This window comes from Erythrolamprus reginae, chromosome 3 (assembly GCF_031021105.1).
Source record: "Erythrolamprus reginae isolate rEryReg1 chromosome 3, rEryReg1.hap1, whole genome shotgun sequence".
Taxonomy (NCBI): domain Eukaryota; kingdom Metazoa; phylum Chordata; class Lepidosauria; order Squamata; family Dipsadidae; genus Erythrolamprus; species Erythrolamprus reginae.
In genome coordinates, this window is record NC_091952.1 from 134,342,697 (window position 1) to 134,362,790 (window position 20,094).

The following is a 20,094-nucleotide window of genomic DNA, read 5'->3' on the forward strand; positions in this document are numbered from 1 at the left end:
AAGTTTGATTCCCATAGGAATCAATGTAAAAGCAAATAATGCGTGTGATTGGAGAAACCACAGGGAGGGTGGAGGCCCTGTTTCCTCCCAGATTACTAGAGAGGCCCCATGGAGGCTTTTCCCCGCCTTTTCCGGCTGTCTCCTCCCAGGAGATTCCTAGAGAGGCCCCACAGAGGCTTCTCCCTGCCTTTTCTGGACTTGTTTCCTCCCAGGAGAGACCTAGAGAGGCCCGGTTACAGTTTCGGAGGCTTGGGTTCTTAAGTAGAAAATGGTTCTTGAGAAGAGGCAAAAAAATCTTGAACACCCAGTTCTTATCTAGAAAAATTCTTAAGTAGAGGCGTTCTTAGGTAGAGGTACCACTGTACTTACTATTTGATTCTATGAATAAATAGTGTTCAGAGCTGACAATTATTCAATTCCCAATTACTTTGCAGATTCAGATCTTCTTCCAAAGCCACTAAACTCTCAATTTCTAAACGGATGATAATCCTTGTAGTTATTTTAATGCTTTTTAATCTTATTCCAAACAAAAATAAATTACCTGAGTGAATTCAGGCTGTCTGTCTGGTTTTGAACCTTCATCTCGGTAACAGCGGGCAACTTGGAAATATCTGCCATTAGAAAATTACATTCTGGTTGCAGAGTATCTTTCTCAAGTAGCATGATCTTTCAAAACAGGGGGTTTGGAAAGAATATACATCTGAAAAAATGGCTATAATCTGAATTTAAAATATAACAAACATTTGTTCTCTATTTAGAAATTGGTTAATCTATAGGCACAGAAAAGTCCCCCTGTGTGGGGAACTGCAAAGAAAAAGAAGTGGTTTATTTGTCTTGTTTTGCCTCAGACTTTCTACTGCATCTCCAGTTCAGTCCAAGGTGGAAATGTGTAAGTGGTTTTCATCAGTGTGCTGATGACATTTCACTCCAAACTGGATGATCCTAGTAGTTTCATAGAGTTATTAAATAATATTAAATTATGTAATATTTAATTAAATACTGATACTGGAGCAACCAAAGGAGTGAGTGCTGTCTCTCTCACACACATACCTCCAGCTACTGACTGGAATCACCTATTCAAGTAGAAGCAGAATCATCATAAAATTTATACATGCCATGAATCAAAAGCCTGGTTCTCCATCTCATAGATGAGAAGATTGTGGCCATAGACTGCACAATACAGAAAATATTTGCAAGAAAATTTCAAGCATGTGAATATTCTAAGTTTGCATAGAGAGTTACAGTACTATTAGGCAGATTGTTCTTAGCACGGAACTTGATTATTATTTATTTATTTTATTTATTACTTAGATTTGTATGCCGCCCCTCTCCGAAGACTCGGGGCGGCTCACAACACGTGGAAACAAATCATAAATAATCTGACAATTTAAAATATTAAAGATTTTAAAAAGACCCCATATACTAACAGACATACACACAAGCATACCATATATAAATTAAACATGCCCAGGGGAAGATGTTTCAGTTCCCCCATGCCTGACGGCAAAGGTGGGTTTTAAGGAGTTTACGGAAGGCAGGAAGAGTAGGGGCAGTTCTAATCTCCGGGGGGAGTTGGTTCCAGAGGGCCGGTGCCGCCATGAAGGGCTTTAAACGTCATAACCAACACTTTGAATTGTGACCGGAAACTGATCGGCAGCCAATGCAGACTGCGGAGTGATGGTGAAACATGGGCATACCTAGGTAAGCCCATGACTGCTCTCGCAGCTGCATTCTGCACGATCTGAAGTTTCCGAACACTTTTCAAAGGTAGCCCCATGTAGAGAGCATTACAGTAGTCGAACCTCGAGGTGATGAGGGCATGAGTGACTGTGAGCGATGAGTCCCGGTCCAGATAGGGCCGCAACTGGTGCACCAGGCGAACCTGGGCAAACGCCCCCCTCGCCACAGCTGAGAGATGTTTTTCTAATGAGAGCTGTGGGTCGAGGAGGACGCCCAAGTTGCGGACCCTCTCTGAGGGGGTCAATTATTCCCCGCCCAGGGTGATGGACGGACAGATGGAGTTGTCCTTGGGAGGCAAACCCCACAGCCACTCTGTCTTATCCGAGTTGAGCTTGAGTCTGTTGACACCCATCCAGGCCCCAACAGCCTCCAGGCACCGGCACATCACTTCCACCGCTTCGTTGACTGGGCATGGGGTGGAGATGTAAAGCTGGGTATCATCCGCATATTGATGATACCTCACCCCATGTCCTTGGATGATCTCACCCAGCGGTTTCATGTAGATGTTGAATAGCAGGGGAGAGAGGACCGACCCCTGAGGCACCCCACAAGGGAGAAACCTAGGAGTCGACCTCTGACCCCCCACTAACACCGACTGCGACCGGCCAGAGAGGTAGGAGGAGAACCACTGAAGGACAGTGCCTCCCACCCCCAACCCCTCCAGCCGGTGCAGAAGGATACCATGGTCGATGGTATCGAAAGCCGCTGAGAGGTCAAGGAGCACCAGGACAGAGGATAAACCCCTGTCCCGGGCCCGCCAGAGATCATCCATCAATGCGACCAAAGCGGTTTCCGTGCTGTAACCGGGCCTGAAACTCGACTGCTGGGGACCTAGATAATCGGCTTCTTCCAAGGACCGCTGGAGCCGGAGTGCCACCACCTTCTCGACAACCTTCCCCATAAAGGGAAGGTTGGAGACTGGACAATAGTTGTTAAGCACAGCTGGGTCCAGGGAGGGCTTCTTGAGGAGGGGGCGCACGAGCGCTTCTTTATAGAGTGATGGAAAAACTCCCCTCCCCAAGGAAGCGTTGGTAATCTCCCGGGCCCAGCTCCGTGTCACCTCCCTGCTGGCCGAAACCAACCAGGAGGGACATGGATCCAGTAAACAGGTGGCAGAACTCACAGCTCCAATGGCCTTGTCCACTTCATCAGGTGTCACCAGATCAAACTCTTCCCAGACAGGTGGACAAGTACGTGCCCCAGTCACCTCGACTGACTCGTTGTCAGTCGACTCTGTTTCACAATTGGAGTCAAGGTCAGCCCAGATCCGAGCGACTTTATCAGCGAAAAACGTGTTAAAATCCTCGGCACTACTCTGCAAGGGCTCCCCAACTCCCCCCTGGTTAAGAAGGGAGCGGGTCACCCTAAACAGATTAATTGGCAAATAATCAGTTTGTGTGACAAACTGACTCAATCTATCCATTAACTTCCCACCACAAACTGCAGACCAAAGTTTTAGTGCTAGTTGAAAACATTATTGTGCTGGTGGGGCCCCAAGAAGCTCACCTGTCCAGTCCTCCTACCATTAGAAGCTGTTTAAACTGCTGAGGGCTCTGAGGAAGTGAGTAGAACTTTCCAGCCTCCCGGGAAGGCACCACAAATTCTTTTGCACCCTGGTATTAAAGGGATGATGTAATTTAAAGCTGGATTTACATTGCCTTTAGGTGAAAAAAAATTAGGAAACTTCTAGTTTGAATACTAAATATTTATTTCAGCCAAACCTCTCTTGAAAAATTCAATCCACTACCCATTGCATTTAATCAGGAAATGGAAGTGCATCATTTTCCAAAAAATATCTCCTGCACAGCCAGTGATGTATTTAATTTACATCACTGCTCCCCAACATTTCTGGCTCCATGAATCAGCAGCAGCAGTGGAAGGGGGAGAGGGAATGGTTTGGCGTATGTAACCTTCCTCCCACATATGAAGCTTCATGCACTCGTCCACTGCTTATGCGCCAGCAGGCCAACCCGAGGGTTGGGGACCCCGATTTACATGATCATACAAACTTCTAGTCAGTTCTCATGTGAGAAATTAACAAAAGTTCTTGAAACATATTAAATAGTAAGAAAACCTAGGTTACTGCTTTTCAAGATAAACTTTTTTATCACTTTTCTGTGTGCATAATGGCACAGATTAAAATGAAATTCCAGTGCCTTCTCCCCATATACAGTAATACCTCGTCTTACGAACCTAATTGGTTCCCGGGGGAGGTTCGTAAGACAAAAAGTTCGTAAGACAAAACATTGTTTCCCATAGGAAACAATGTAAAATCAATTAATCCGTGCAACAACAAAAAACCCCTGCAAAAAACCGCCGCCGCCCAGCCGTCACCTTTTGAAACAGCCGGGGGGCTTCTCGCGGCCTCCCGAACGCCAAACGCCAAACCCAAACTTCCGGGTTCGGCGTTCTGGAGGCCTCCGAGAAGCCCCCCGGCTGTTTTAAAAGGTGACAGCCGGGCGGTGGGGCTTCTTGGTGGTCTCCCGAACCCCGAACCCGTAAGTTCGGCAAAAGTTCGGGTTCGGGAGGCCGCTGAGAAGCCCCGCAGACCGGCTGTCACCTTTTAAAACACCTCCCGAACCCAAACTTTTGCCAAATGTCCAGGTTCGGGAGGCCGCCGAGAAGCCGCGGCGCCCAGCTGTCGTCTTTTAAAACAGCCGGGGGGGCTTCCCAGAGTCCTCCCGAACCCGAACGCCAAACCCGAACTTCTGGGTTCAGCGTTCAGGAGGCCTCTGAGAAGCCCCCCGGCTGTTTTAAAAGACTACAGCCGGGCGGCGGGGCTTCTCAGCGGCCTCCCAAACCCGAACTTTTGCCAAATGTCCGGGTTCGGGAGGCCGCCGAGAAGCCGCGGCGCCGAGCTGTCTTTTAAAAAAGCCGGGGGGGGGGGGGCTTCTCGGAGGCCTCCCGAACGCCGAACCCGGAAGTTTGGGTTTGGCGTTCGGGTTCAGAAGGACGCTGGGAAGCCCCCTGGCTGTTTTAAAAGGTGACAGCCGGGCGGCGAGGCTTCTCAGCGGCCTCCTGAATCTGAACTTTTGCCGAACTTCCGGGTTCGGGAGGCCGCCGAGAAGCCCCGCAGACCGGCTGTCACCTTTTAAAACAGCCGGGGGGCTTCTCGGAGGCCTCCCGAACACCGAACCCGGAAGTTTGGGTTTGGTGTTCGGGTTCAGGAGGACGCTGGGAAACCCCCTGGCTGTTTTAAAAGGTGACAGCCGGGCGGCGGGGCTTCTCACTGGCCTCCCGAACCCGAACTTTTGCCGAACTTCTGGGTTCGGGAGGCTGCCGAGAAGCCCTGCCGCCCGGCTGTTTCAAAAAGCGACAGCCGAGCGGCGGGGCTTCTCTGCGGCGGTGGGTTCGTAAGAAGAAAAATGTTCGTAAGAAGAGGCAAAAAATTTCTGAACCCCGGGTTCGTATCTTGGGTTGTTCATAAGACGAGGGGTTCGTATCATGAGGTACCACTGTATATACATACATACAGTACACATGTACAGTACATATACTGTGAACATACAGACATTTCTGATACTTGATTTATACATATAAAATATATAAATTGATTTATACATAACAGATATAAAAGCACACACATATACTCCAAATCCCTATGAATCTCATGAAGTCAGGAAGAATTTTTTAAAAAGATTTCACTCTTTAAAAAATGTAAACATATCCATGAACAAAAAGAGACAGCACTTTCTTGTGTTTCAGTTGTTATTTGACAGGTTGCATTCCTTGCAGCTTCTCAATAACTAGTGTATTAATGAAGGCTTTGGTTTCAGAAAATGATGCTTAGCAACCATTATGTTAACAACTCTCTTTGTCAAACAAGCTATAAAATAACTTCTTTGTATCTTTTTGGTTTATCTCCAAAGTTCTCAAGTTTCTATTGTTCTCTAAGTAATCTTTAGTGGAAAGGGAAATGCCAGTGTCAGTAAACAAAGGCTGACTAGACAACCGCCATCCAATTTTAGGTCATAAGCTTCCTATTTGTAATGCATTGGGCCAGAAAAATCCTTGAAGTAACCATGGCAGCTATAAAATTCTGACCTGGTGAGTTCAATATGAATGATGAATCCTCCCAGGACCCAAAATATCAGCCCCACATCTAAGACTTAAGTCTTAGAAAAGAAGAATTATGAGTAATCTTAACAGCTGAATTAGTCACTCTTCTTTTACATGTTTGGACTATATGATATAATTAATTTCTGATATTTGATAATTTCATACAACAATATATGTACAGAAAAGTTATCTTTGCACACTTACTCCTGGTGTTTTCTTAAATAGTGTTGGTGTTTCTACATCCACAAAATCTAAAATAAGATTTGATAAATTTTATCAGCACCACAGCAAGTGAAAGGAGAAAAAAAGTTAACTATTAATAATTCTGTTTCTCTAACCATAACGATTACAGAGATATTCTCGCATTCTCATCACCACCTGGGATCTCAGCCGGAGGTTATACTGCATCTGAATACTTCTTAAGTCCAAATAACGATATTGCATTCGCAGTGCCTCAGTTTTCTGCAAGAAGGAAAATTATACCTTGTATAACCAACACAAAGCACATAATATTGTTACCTAAATTAAAAACTCATCAAATTTGCAGATGACACCAAACTGGCAGGAATAGACAACACTCCAGAAGATAGGGGCAAAATACAGAAGGATCTTGACAAACTTGAACAATGGGTGCTATTTAACAAAATGAAATTCAATAGTGAAAAAAGTAAGGTTCTACATTTAGGCAAGAAAAACAAAATGCAGAGGTACAGTATATGTGGTACATTGCTCAACAGTAGTAACTGTGAGAGGGATCTTGGAGTCCTAGCGGACAACCATTTAAATATGAACCAGTGGTGTGCAGCAGCTGCCAAAAAAGCCAACAGAGTTCTAGGCTGCATTAACAGAGGGATAGAATCAAGATCACGTGAAGTGTCAATATCACTTTCTAAGGCCTTGGTAAGGCCACACTTGGAATACTGCATTGTTTTGGTCGCCACGATGCAAAAAGGATGTTGAGACTCTAGAAAGAGTGCAGAGAAGAGCAACAAAGATTATTAGGGGACGGGGGGGCTAAAACATATGAAGAACGGTTGCAGGAACTGGGCATGTCTAGTTTAATGAAAAGAAGGAACAGAGGAGACCTGATAGCAGTGTTTCGATATCTCAGGGGTTGCCATAAAGAAGAGGGAGTCAACTTATTCTCCAAACCACCTGAGGGCAGAACAAGAAGCAATGGGTGGAAACTAAACAAGGAGCGAAGTAACTTAGAACTAAGGGGAAATTTCCTGATAGTTAGAACAATTAATCAGTGGAATGCTCCAACACTGGAAATTTTAAAGAAGATGTTGGATAACCATCTGTCTGAAATAGTGTAGGGTTTTCTGCCTGTTGTGTTTGGGCTTGGGCCAGCCGTTGCTTCCACATATGGGAGAGATGCAGTACAAAATGAATGCGAAAGCCTGGCTAACAGCCAGGAAGACGTGGCAGACAGCCCTGAGGATGAGGCCACTGGTTCAGAGGAGTTGGCAGACAGCACGCAGGACCCAGCAGACAGTCCAGGGGATTTGGCATGCAGCCACTCAGACAGTCTATCCTCATTGGATTCCGATGCAGAACAACTCATAGACATGCTTAGCCGGAGAGCCATGCAAAGGAGGGCTCAATTAAAGTACTATTACCGGTTATCAGAGTAGCACCTGGGCTGGGTGTGGTTCTCATACTGAGGGCTGGGTGTGGTTCCCCTAATGAGGGCTAAAGGTATAAAAGGGAACAGAGGCAAAAGGCAAACTGTGGCTGTTTATCTGTGTGACTTTGTGGTTCCTGCTCTGAAGCTTCAGTTCCGTGCCTTTGGATTTCAACCCAGCCTTTTCAGGCACATGGGAGGTGAAACCTCTGGGACTAGCTGTTTGCTCTCGAGACTTCAAGATTCAAAGGACTCCTGAAACATTTCTGCTCCGTGCAGGTTGTCTTCGTTTGCTTTTTCCTGTGCTTTGTATTTGGCTGACTTACGCCTTGCACTATAGTTTATTCCTGACAAGGACTGTTTTTGTTAACCCTTTTTTGTTTGTTTAATATAAGTTTGCTGATTAGAAAAGCACGTGTGTGTTTGATTTCTTTTCCTTGGACTGTTACTAATCGCCTGAGCCCAGTCAGGCAGAACACTGCCTAAACAGGGGACTGGACTAGAAGACCTCCAAAGTCCCTTCTAACTTTGTTATTGTTGTTGTTATTATTATAAAAAAACTTTTTATGCTGAATAATTACTTTTTACTCATTTCTTCCAATTCATATCTTGTCTATTACTAAATATACTCCTCATGGCTGGAATAATTTTACAGAATAATAGAATGATGACTGAGTCAGAAAGGGATCTTAAGAGATCTTCTAGTTCAAGCCTTGCTCAAACCAGAGCCTCCATATGTTTTTTTGTGGCAGCCATTCAAATATTGAATTTGTGGCAACCATTCCAATATTGGAGGACTGCTACCATGTCACCTTAGTTCTTCTCTTTCTTAGACCAGAAATATCCAAACGTTCATTGTATGTGTCAGCCTTCAGCCCCCTTTGTTGCTTTTCTCTGCATTCTCTCTAAAATCTCAACATCATTTTGATATCATGGTGACCAGAAATGGATTAAATATTCCATGTGTGGTTTTAACAAAGCAAATATAAGGCAGTACTAAGACTTCATGAGATCTTCATAATAACACCCTCTTGATGCAGTCTACAATTGTGTTAGTAGCTGCAACTGCTTCATACTTAAATTTTTGTCCTCTAGAACCCCTATCTAGATCCTTTTCACAGGGATTTAGGTACCTGTTGAGTCAGGTACCACCTATTCTATACCCATGTATTTGTTTTTTTCTTGCTTAAGTGTAAAACCTTACACTGAGTTGCATTTTGTTGGATAGGGTCCAGATTTTAAGTCTGTCAAGATCCTTTAGGATCCTGAGCCTATCTTCTAAAGTCTTGGCTATTCCCCTTAGCTTTGTGTGGTCTGCAAATCTGATGAGTTTCCCATCCACCCCTTCATCTAAATCAACGGTCCCCAAACTATGGCCCGCGGGTGAGTGACAGGAGCACAGTATGCATCCACATCCTGTGCTCCTGGCCACTGTTCCCTCTAGCAACTAGGGGAGCTGGGCGTCGGAGTTGGGGCTGGGAGCGGCAAGGAAAATGTGGGGAAGTCTTGCACTAGTGAAGGTTCGCACGCACCTGTGCATGTGAGCTCCCCATTCCACTGCCAGTCCGCCATGCACCTGGGGGAGTGGGGAGGCTGAGCACTCCGCCGCGGACTTCAAAGAGGCTTGGCACCGGCCCATCCACAGCGGACAGTGCCGGGGTGGCAGCGGCTCTCTCTCCTGTGTCTATTGCTGGCGCCTCCCGCCAAGGTGGGGATTCCACCCGGAGGAGGCGGTGAATCTCTGTGCCCACTCGCTGAGGCACGTCCGCATTCGAAGCCGGAGTGACAGAGGCAAGAACATCCCCCTCGATCTCATCTCACCCGAGGTAATGGAAGGCCTGCCGAAAGCCGAGCCGGGCACACAAACATACACGCACACACCCGACTCCTCCTCCTCTTTGAGTTGCCGGCTCCCGTTTTCTGAATGGGGATTGAATGGGAGTCCGGGGTCGGAGGGTGGAGGCTTGTTGGACGAGTCCTCCCCAGGGAGAGAAGAGGGAGGGTGAAAGAGGGAAGAGAGAGAGAGAGAGAAGTGGAGAGAAAGAAAGAAAAGGGAAAGAGAAGGGAAAAAGAGAGGGAAAGAGAAGTGGAGAGGAAGGAAGGAAGGGAGGGAGGAAGGAAAGAGGGAGAAGAAAGAGGGAGAGAGAAAGAGAGAGAGGAAGAAAGCAAGAGAGAGGGAGAAAGAGAGCAAGAGAGAGGGAGTGAGTGAGAGAGAAAAGGAGAGGAAGGAAGGAGGGAGGGAATAAGGAAGGGAGGAGAAATGGAGGGAAAAGGAAGGAAGGAAGGAAGAATGAAATGAATGGAGGGACAGAGGCGGGAAGGACTTTTTTGGGGGGGTGTAAATTTTTTAAAATTTTTCTCTCAACATACATTCAAACAATACAGTTTACCATCTAATTTTCCATGAATAAAATGTGTTAGTAACTAATATCAATCATCAAAAAAGTTGCAAAAGTATTTTTTCTAATGTTGCCATCCAGGTACATACTTTTCTTTTAATTAAATTCCCTCCTTAATGTTCCTTCAAAAAGTACACCACCAATTATAATTCTAACTTATTAACCATTATGCCAAAGTGCTTCCTTCTTTCTTTATACATTTTTCTATAAACCAAGAAAACCTTGTATAGCCAATCAGATGTTAACAAAAGAAAATTAAAAACAAAACATAAACATATATGAATTTCAGACTTCTTCCCCCCCTCTAAATAGTACGTTCCCATTTTATTTTTTACTTTAAAATAAGGTATATGCAGTGTGCATAGGGATTTGTTCATAGTTTTTTTTAATAGTCCGGCCCTCCAACAGTCCGAGGGACAGTGAACTGGCCCCTGTGTAAAAGGTTTGGGTACCCCTGATCTAAATCATTTACAAAGATGTTGAAGAGTACAGGGCCTAAAACAGAATCTTAGGATAGCTTACCAGATTTCCCTTTATGTAGATGTAGTTCCATTCAAGACTACACATTGAGTGCAAATGTTCAATCAGTCACTAATCCAGAAATAGGTTATGGTCTACTTTGTCACATGCCTTACTGAAGTCCAAATACAGTGATACCTCAAGATACGAACTTAATTGGTGCCGGGAGGAGGTTCGTAAGGTGAAAAGTTCGTAAGATGAAACATTGTTTCCCATAGGAATCAATGGAAAAGCAATTAATGCGTGAAAGCCCAAAACTGAGAAACCGGGAAGCCGGCCGCCACCACCAAAGGAGGCTTGAGCCTCCCTTTGCCCCACGCTGCTTCGCCCTGCCTGTTGTCCTGGGTGAAGTGCTGGGGGGAGGGAGTCAGGAAGGTCCTCCTGCTCCCCTCCCCAGCCAAAAACACAAAGACAGGCAGGGCGGAGCAGCGTGGAGCAAAGGGAGGCTGAAACCGCGGGCGGCTTCAGCTTCCCATTGCTCCGCGGGAGCGGCAGACCGCCTTTATATTTTTGGCTGGGGGGGGAAGCAGGAGGCGCAGGATCGGGCCGGCGGTGGGCGCGCCGTGAGGTAGCAGGTCAGCATCCTGGGCGGCTGGGCGGAGGGCGAGGAGGCGCGGCCGAGCGGACCTGGCTCCGGCTAGACCTCCAGCGAGAATGGGGCCGGCACTGGGTGCGGCGGCAGCGGTAGCGGCGAGGTTGTGTCCGATTCGGGGCTGGCGGCCCCCAACGCAATGGGGAACATCGGCGCGGGAGGCAGGAGAGGACCGGGCGACTGGAGCAGCAGCGCGGCTTCTTTTTGCCTGGGAGGGAAGGTGAAATGCCGGCGGCTCTAGCAGCTGCTACGAGCGGCATTTCACCTTCCCTCCCAGGCAAAAAGATGCCGGGGAGAGGGGCACGCCTTCCGCCTGGGAAGTCCGGCCCCATCATCCCAGAATGCCGGCAACTTTTTGCCTGGGAGAGAAAGTGAAATGCCGCTCGTAGCAGCTGCTATGAGCGGCATTTCACCTTCTCTCCCAGGCAAAAAGATGCCGGGGAGAGGGGCACGCCTTCCGCCTGGGAAGTCCGGCCCCATCATCCCAGAATGCCGGCAACTTTTTGCCTGGGAGAGAAAGTGAAATGCCGCTCCTAGCAGCTGCTACGAGCGGCATTTCATCTTCTCTCCCAGGCAAAAAGATGCCGGGGAGAGGGGCACGCCTTCCGCCTGGGAAGTCCGGCCCCATCATCCCAGAATGCCGGCAACTTTTTGCCTGGGAGAGAAAGTGAAATGCCGCTCCTAGCAGCTGCTACGAGCGGCATTTCATCTTCTCTCCCAGGCAAAAAGATGCCGGGGAGAGGGGCACGCCTTCCGCCTGGGAAGTCCGGCCCCATCATCCCAGAATGCCGGCAACTTTTTGCCTGGGAGAGTCGGCTGCGGGCGGGAGGAAGGCGATTGTTCCGCTGCCGCCAGCAAGGCCTGGCTGGCAGCGGAAGATGTAACGGAGCCCACGGGGGATTCGCTTTCCTCCCGCCCGCAGCCGACTGACCGTGGGCTCCTTCGCAACCTCGGAGAGCTTCCAGGGCATGAAAGCTCACGAAAACCAGGAAGCTCTCCGAGGTCGGGAAGGAGCCCACGATCAGTCTCGGCTGTGGGCGGGAGGAAAGCGAATGCCACGGGGCTGGGCTCGGCTCCCCCCTCAGCTCCCCCCCTTACCAGCCCCGCCGCGGAACGCTCCATTCTGTTCCCTGCCGGCCTGATTGAGCGACCGGCGGTCTCCATTCAGGGAACAGAATGGAGCCTTCCGCGGCGGGGCTGGTAAGGGGGGGAGCCGAGGGGGAAGCTAGCCCAGCCCCGTGGCATTCGCTTTCCTCCCGCCCGCAGCCGAGACTGATCGTGGGCTCCTTCGCAACCTCGGAGAGCTTCCAGGGCATGAAAGCTCACGAAAACTAGGAAGCTCTCCGAGGTCGGGAAGGAGCCCACGGTCAGTCGGCTGCGGGCGGGAGGAAAGGGAATGCCACGGGGCTGGGCTCAGCTCCCCCCTTGGCTCCCCCCCTTACCCGTTTGAGCGGCCGGCGGTCTCCATTCAGGGAACAGAATGGAGCCTTCCGCGGCGAGGCTGGTAAGGGGGGGAGCCGAGGGGGGAGCCGAGCCCAGCCCCGTGGCATTCCCTTTCCTCCCGCCAGCCCCTCAAGTTGGATGCACCCTCGCTGGCCCGCTCGGCCGCGCCTCCTCGCCCGCCGCCCGCCCAGGATGCAGACCTGCTGCCTCGCCCCACGCCCGCCGATCCTGCGCCTCCTGCTTCCCCCCCCCAAGCCAAATATACAAAGGCTGTCAGCCGCCGCCCGCGGAGCAATGGGAAGCTGAAGCCGCCGGCGGTTTCAGACTCCCTTTGCTCCAGGCTGCTCTTCCCTGCCTGTCAGACCGTCTCTGTGTTTTTCGCTGGGGGGGGGGAGAGCAGGAGGACCTTCCTGACTCCCTCCCCCAGCGCCGGACCTCCTGCCCTCTCTCCCAGACAAAACCCCAAAGTGGCCTCCCGAACCCGGAAAGAAGCCCCGCCGCCGGCTGTCACCTTTTAAAACAGCCGGGCGGCTTTCCAGCAGCCTCCGAACGCTGAACCCGGAAGTTCGGGTTTGGCGTTCGTAACACGAAAAAAGTTCGTAGGAAGAGGCAAATTTTTCCTGAACCCCGGGTTCGTATCACGAGTTGTTCGTAAGACGAGGGGTTCGTATCTTGAGGTACCACTGTATACTATGTCCATAGCATTTTGCTGATCCATTTAATCATTTTGTCAAAAATGCAATAAGATTTGTCTGACATAATGTTTTTGACAAACCCATGTTCACAGTTATTGATATCCGATTGATTGGTCTGTTGTTTCCTTGATCTATTATTTTCCTATTTCTGAAGATAGATCAACTCTTTTCCAGTCCTCTGGTAGTTTCCTTGTGTGCCAGGATTTTTGAAAGATATGGTCAGGTGATTCCAAGATTATGTCTACTAGTAATTTCAGAACTCTGGGATGTAATCAATTTGGTCTGGTGATTTAAACTTGTCTAGAGTGGACAGGTATTGTCTTATCATTTTCTTGCCAATAATTTTTACCAATTCGTGATTTGTATTTCTAATCTGTTTTTTACAGTACTGTTTTTGATAGGTTGGACTATTTTTTTCTATTGCATAAAGACAAATGCAGAGAGAATTAAGCATCTCTATTTTCTCTCTGTTGCCTATGACCTCCTTACCATCTTCTCCTGTTAGGGTATCAATCAGTTCCTTGACTCTTTTCTTGTTTTTTATATGTTTTTGACATTGTTGCAAGTCTTACTTTATTCTGAATCTTAGCTTTCTTGATTTTTGTAGATTCTGGCATATGTTGTTATTTTCCTATAGTTATGTGCCCCTCTTTTTATTTTTTATACCTGTCCTTTTTGTTTTTCAGAATCATGTTCTGATTCTTCTGGGATCTTTTCTTTTAGTGGTATTGTGAGACTAGACTTTGATAATCTCATTTTACAGAGTTTCCTAAGCTTCTTGAGTTGTTTTCCCCTTAAAGATGTCCATTCATGGAAGCCTTCCCAAGCTCTAAAGTTTATTGAAATCAGCTCTGTTAAAGCTTAAGACATCAGTCTGACTTTGTTCTATTACTTGTGCCTGCATTATGTTAGCTTCCAATTATCACATATTCACTCTTCCCCAACGTTCCCATAACCTCTATTATTTAATCTCTGTTACTGAGAATTAAATTAAGTAAAGCTGACTTTTCCTTCCCCCCCTCCCTACTTTTTGGCAGTTCCTTTTTCTCTCTTTTGGGAGTCAAAGTTGTTTCCTAGTTATATCAGGAACCTGTTTGATCTCCCACTAGACACAGTTTGTCTCTCAGTCAATGTCAGAATAATTAAAGATCCCACTACTATTCTATGTTGTATTTACATTGTATTTATTATATTGTGCTATTTTTTTATATTACTACAAATCTCATCCAATTCTGATTTATAATAAAAATGCATGGGCTCTATATTAAAATGTCAGTTTTTAAGGATAGCAATTTAAACTCTTGCACTATATTCTATCAATTTTGGCAAATTTCATCCCTCCTAGATCCAAATCACTCTGGAATCTCTCTGGATTTTATTTTATCTGAAACCTTGAACAATCCAAATATTCTGGGTTTGCTTGTGCTGAACAGCAGTTAGTTCTGCAGAATTTCCTGAATGCAATGATTTGTTTGGATTTGAAGCAAAATACACTTTCCATCCCTTTTCTTCTCTATAGAGAGGAAATACAGTAATACCTCAAGATACGAACTTAATTGGTGCAAGGAGGAGGTTCGTAACACGAAAGGTTCGTAAGACGAAACATTGTTTCCCATAGGAAACAATGTAACGTCAATTAATTCGTGCAACCAAAAAAAAAAACCGCAAAAAAATTGGCAACATCCAGGAAGGCCAATGGAAATTCTCCCATCTGCAGCGTCATCGGTCTCCGGGCAGATTCTCCCCTCGGTTTGAATTCACTTCAGAACCCGGAAGTTTGGCAAAAGTTCGGCGTTTGGAGGCTCCTGGGAAGCCGCCCGGCTGTTTTAAAAGGTGACCACCGGGCTGGGGGGCTTCCCAGCAACCTCCTGAACCCCGAACTTTTGCTGAATTTCCGGGTTCGCTGTTCAGGAAGCTGACGTCGCTTCCTTTGCTGAGGGCAAAGGAAAATCTGCCCGGAGACCGATGACGCTGCAGATGGGCCAATGGAAATTCTCCCATCTGCAGCATCATCGGTCTCCGGGCAGACTTCACTTCAGTTCGTAACTCGAAAAAAGTTCGTAAGAAGAGGCAATTTTTTTCTGAACCCCGGGTTCGTATCATGAGTTGTTCGTAAGACGAGGGGTTCGTATCTTGAGGTACCACTGTACAAGGTTTAAAAAGAATAGATGTGCAAGAACTCTCAAGGTATGCTGTCCCAAATATTCTATTAGGTAGAAATAAATAGCAGATTAAACAGAAATAAGAAAGGTATACCTACCTTGATGCAATCTTTTATTTCAAATGGTAGTGTCTTACAGTAGTTAAGAACCTCTGCAGTTTCTGCTTTTATTTCAATATCTCCAGTTTGCATCGTCTAAATAAAAGAAAGAGATCACTTTAATTTAAAAAATAACAGTATTTATTGTTCCTAGAAAATAAATTCATTGTGTTTTTTAACAAGTTGGTATGGTAGTAGGATAATTTAGCTTGGCAAAATGCAGAACCTTATTTCCATTTCACCTTCAAAAACTTGGAGCTTGAGACCAAGAGTTTCTTTGAGCTCCTGAATCTCAAGTCAACATGTGTTTACCCATTTCAACTCACAACATAAGGTCCAGGCAAGAACAAGTTTAGGGAAAGGGGAAAAAAGCCTGGTCTTCCTGGCTTATCTAAATAGCTAAATATCATAACTATTTTTGCAGTATTGTCAGTACTTTACAGAGAATGACAAAAAAAGATCTCTGCCTTGAAGATAAATTTGTTGGATTACCAACCAGGCGCAGGTATAAATCTTCAATTTTGGGGGGGGAAATTTCAATCCTACAGACAAGAACAGAAACTTCAAGGGCTTACTATTGTCAAACAAGTTGCTTTACAGCAGGCTAGAAAGAATCCATATATAAATATACATATGATCTGCCTGCTGCAAAGCATAGAAATCAATCTATCTGGGAAATGAGAGTGCATGAAAAGAGTGGGATTTGAGGAGAGATATGAAGAGAATGTAAAAAGTAATTTATTGTGCAGGTACATTGCCTGGAAATTCCAAGCACAGAAGACATTAAGGCAGAAATTGTGGAGTCTTTTGACATGACAGGGCAGAGTACTTTTGCAGTGCTAAGCTGAAGAAGGATACTTCCAAACCAAATAGCTGTCAAGAAGACAAGGATCATTCTATAGCTACCATTATAATTAATAAGATAGTTGTTCACCAAATTGTGCTCCCTGGCTACTTCCAAGATACTTGCATGGTAATGAAAATGTGCAAATTTATTCTCAGTAGGTATAGCTTTTAGGAGATCATTTTGGTAGCCCAAAGCAATAAACTGTACTTATTTAAAAACAGAGGTTCCTCCTTAAAATACTTACAGGATTTGTCTGTCCAGGAGGCCGGGGAACAACAATCCCAGTCACTCGCACAACAGACTCAACTGGAGCATCAGAAAAGAGCTTCCTCAAATGGGAAGCAGCCTGCAAAGCAAGAAATAGATAAATCAGAATATGTATAATTAACAGAATGTCAGAAATAGCATTATTAAAATACATTGTGTCTGGTGGTTATCAGCTAACTCCAATCTGACAATTAAATGGCACCTGAAAGCCCTGCCATCATCTTTTAATTAACTTAAATATTTGTAAACATTCTTTTCTCTTTTTAAATTTTAATATTTATGTACTGTTTTTATATTTTCATATTTTATTGTATGCTACCCAGTTTCTTTGGGAGGGAGATGGGTGGTTCCAAAATGTGATAAGTAAATAATAAATGCTATCTATTAAAGTGTTTATTGAGACAACTAAAGTGTTGCAGAAGTTAAGGTGTCAGGCTAGGAGCAGAGAGAACTAAGTTCAAGTCTAACCTTTATTTATTTATTATTTATTTATTAGACTTGTATGCTGCCCCTCTCCGAAGACTCGGAGCGGCCGTAGAAGCCAATTCTCTTTCAGCTCAACCTATCTCATCGGGTAGTTAGTGAAGAAAAAAAAGTGTTATATGATGTCACAAGCTCTAAATAAAAGGTGACAAATAGGAGAATTTGCGCATGCGTCGAACCAGATAGACGCATCTACAGAGAGCTCCCTAATGTGAATTAGGAAAAGTGAAAGTTAACCCCTGACAACCCTCTCTAGCTTGGTGTAAAGCGGATTGAGGGGGAGCGGATTGAACGGAACCTTTGAAAACTTTACAAAAAAGAGCCAAAGAAGGAGCAAGTTGCAGTTTTAAACGTGAGTAGACGGAAAAGTGAGAACAAAGGAAAAATGGCAACTACTATGGAGCTGGAGGGAAAAATGGATTCACTGTTAACGGCATTTGCTAATATGGGGCAGTTGCTCCAAGACATGAAAAAGGAAATAGCTGCCATTGGTGCAGGCGTTGCTGATTTAAAAGAGCAGTCGAAAACACAAGATCAGAGAATTGTGAAACTGGAGGAGGGGAAAAGTCGCCAGGAATTACGTATAATTAACTTGGAGGACAGACAAAGAAGAGCTAATCTCCGCCTGAGGGGATTCAAACAAGATTTTGCAGAGGGTAAACGTCTTATCCAAGCAATTTACCAATGGTTTGGTGAAATCAACATCAAATGTGATCTAGGTGAATTTGAAAGAGTACATTGGGCATTTGGTTCTCGGAGTCAAGGAGATCAAAAAGATGTTATCGTAAGATTTAATTCGGAAAGGAAAGCGGCAGAAATTTTCAGAGAACTAAAGCAGATTTCAAACTTACATTATAAAGCCATTCCAATACGCATTTTAAAAGACTTGTCTGCAGAAACACTTAAGATGAGAAACCAAATGAGAGGCGTCACGTCCCAACTATATGAAAATGGAATCCGTTTCACATGGCGTTATCCTGGTACAGTAATTGTCTTTAAAGATTCCAAAGTTTTCCAGGCGAGATCTCTGGATGAGGGGAAGAAACTGCTTCAACAGCTGGGGATCGATTCGAAGGTAATTTCCCAGGCATCAACATCGAGAAGAGAAGAGGATTTGTTTATGCTCCAACCAATTCGTGCAGCAGAACAAAGAAAAGAGGAAAAAATTGCAGCTCTTCAAAAGGAACTTGAATTACTTCAGGAAAAGGAAAAAAGAGAAGAACCAAGAATCACGTGCCAGAAAAAGAAATAATGAACTGAACTGAACTGAGCTGATCTGCCAACATGGTATTATTGCTCTCAATTAACTAACTTCTTCTTTGTGTATTTTACGCTAACTAACAAGGGGAAAAGAGGGAAGGAGGGGGGATCTTTCTTTATTGTATTAAAAGGGGAGAGATGGGGGAGGTCTCTAGTGGAACACAAATTCAGGAGTGCCTCTTGGAGAACGGAAATTCTTTTCGTTACCTCCCCTTGGGGGGGGTGCAAGGGAAGAGGCACAAGGGTGGGGGTTCATGACAACTAACAAATACTTTTCCAACAGGCTCTGCTTTGCAGGAGGGGGAAATACAATTAAAATTATGTAAAATGGGTGAAACAGTGATATTGTCGTTAAATGTAAACGGTCTCTCATCACAGAAAAAACGCTATAGAATTATGAAGCTGGCTAGGGACAGTAGAGCTGATATCTTATTTCTATCAGAAACTCATAAAGGGAGGAAAAAATCAGATAAATTAGTTACAAATAGCGAGTGGCAGCGGGTCTATGAGTCGAGAGGGACGGCAAAAAGCAGAGGAGTCGCCATCTTGATTAATCAAAGAATAATATTTCAATTAATTGATATTAAAAGAGACAAAGACGGTAGAATGCTATTTATTAAGGGGAAGATAAATAATAAGCCAGTAACTTTAGCAGTAATCTATGCCCCCAATGTAAATGCAAAACAATTTATAATGAATGTAAAGCGGAAATTAGATAACTATGCGGAAGGCACAGTGATTTTAGCAGGCGATTTCAACTTGGAATTAACAGCAGGGAGGGGAGAAAAGAAAAAGTTACATTTAAATAAAATCAATATGATGGACCTCCATGAAAATATAGTAAACAGGGATACATTTTATTCGGCAAGACACAATAAATTTAGTTGCATTGATTATATATTAATCAACAAAACAGGGGAGGTACAGCTTAAGAAAGCAGAAGTTAAAAGCATTTGGTTATCAGACCATGCCCCATTGTTAGCAGTGATTGAAATAGGTGTTGGTAGGCAACAAAGGATTTGGAGATATAACCCTGTGGTTTCGGCTAGTGAGAAAAATAGACTCAAATTACAAAAGGAATTGAGTGAATTTTTTAGTATTAACGCAACAGGTGAAACTAAGCAAACAATAGTTTGGGATACACACAAGGCTGTTATGAGAGGTAATTGTATTAGCACTGAAGCTTTTATTAGGAAATCCTGGGAAGCTGAAAGAGAAAGCCTATTAAAAGAAATAGATTTAATTCAAGAAACTTTGAAAATTACAAGAAATAGAGCCTGGAATACATTATTATTATCTAAGAAAAAGAAATTACAATCTCTTGATGAAGAGAGATGGAATAAAATGAAGATGATTGTAAAACAGAGAATCATGGGATGGGGGAATAAATCAATGAAACAAATGGTACATTATTTGAAAAAAAGAAAAGAGAAATCCCATATCTCTGCTTTAAAGGATAAGGAAGGTGCAATAAAACGTAGTAATGCAGAAATGGAAAAAATAATGAGTGATTTTTATGGGAATTTATATAAAAAAGAACATATTACATTGCAAACTATAGAGGTTAATGAGAAATTAACAGAAGAAGATAAACAAATTTTAAATGCAAAAATAACAAATGATGAGATATCTAGAGTTATTAAAGGGTTGAAACTTGCTAAAGCCCCAGGCCCAGATGGTTTTACTGGTGAATATTATAAGACTTATAAGAATGTATTACTACCGCATTTGGAAAAATTGTTTAATAATGTAATTGAGACTTTTGAAACTCCACAGTCGTGGAAAATCTCAGAAATTGTAACTATCCCAAAGCCGGATCGTGATTTAATGGACCCAAGTTCCTATCGCCCTATCAGCTTACTTAATCAGGATTACAAAATATTTATGAAAATATTGGCAAATA

General features: G+C 44.6%; 1 protein-coding gene across 3 annotated transcripts in view; it reads right to left on the minus strand.

Moving 5' to 3' along the window:
* Positions 1-20,094, minus strand: part of DARS2 (aspartyl-tRNA synthetase 2, mitochondrial) — a 44,072-nt gene that overhangs the window by 13,152 nt on the left and 10,826 nt on the right. For 2 of the 3 annotated variants that reach the window (XM_070746765.1, XM_070746766.1), the window contains 6 exons: positions 16,426-16,527; positions 15,335-15,430; positions 6,138-6,261; positions 6,004-6,050; positions 3,247-3,353; positions 542-611 (listed from right to left, as the gene is read on the minus strand). In XM_070746765.1, the coding sequence (XP_070602866.1) occupies positions 542-611; positions 3,247-3,353; positions 6,004-6,050; positions 6,138-6,261; positions 15,335-15,430; positions 16,426-16,527 (546 nt within the window). The remainder of the gene's footprint in view (positions 1-541; positions 612-3,246; positions 3,354-6,003; positions 6,051-6,137; positions 6,262-15,334; positions 15,431-16,425; positions 16,528-20,094) is intronic. The other variant, XM_070746764.1, reaches the window with a different exon arrangement.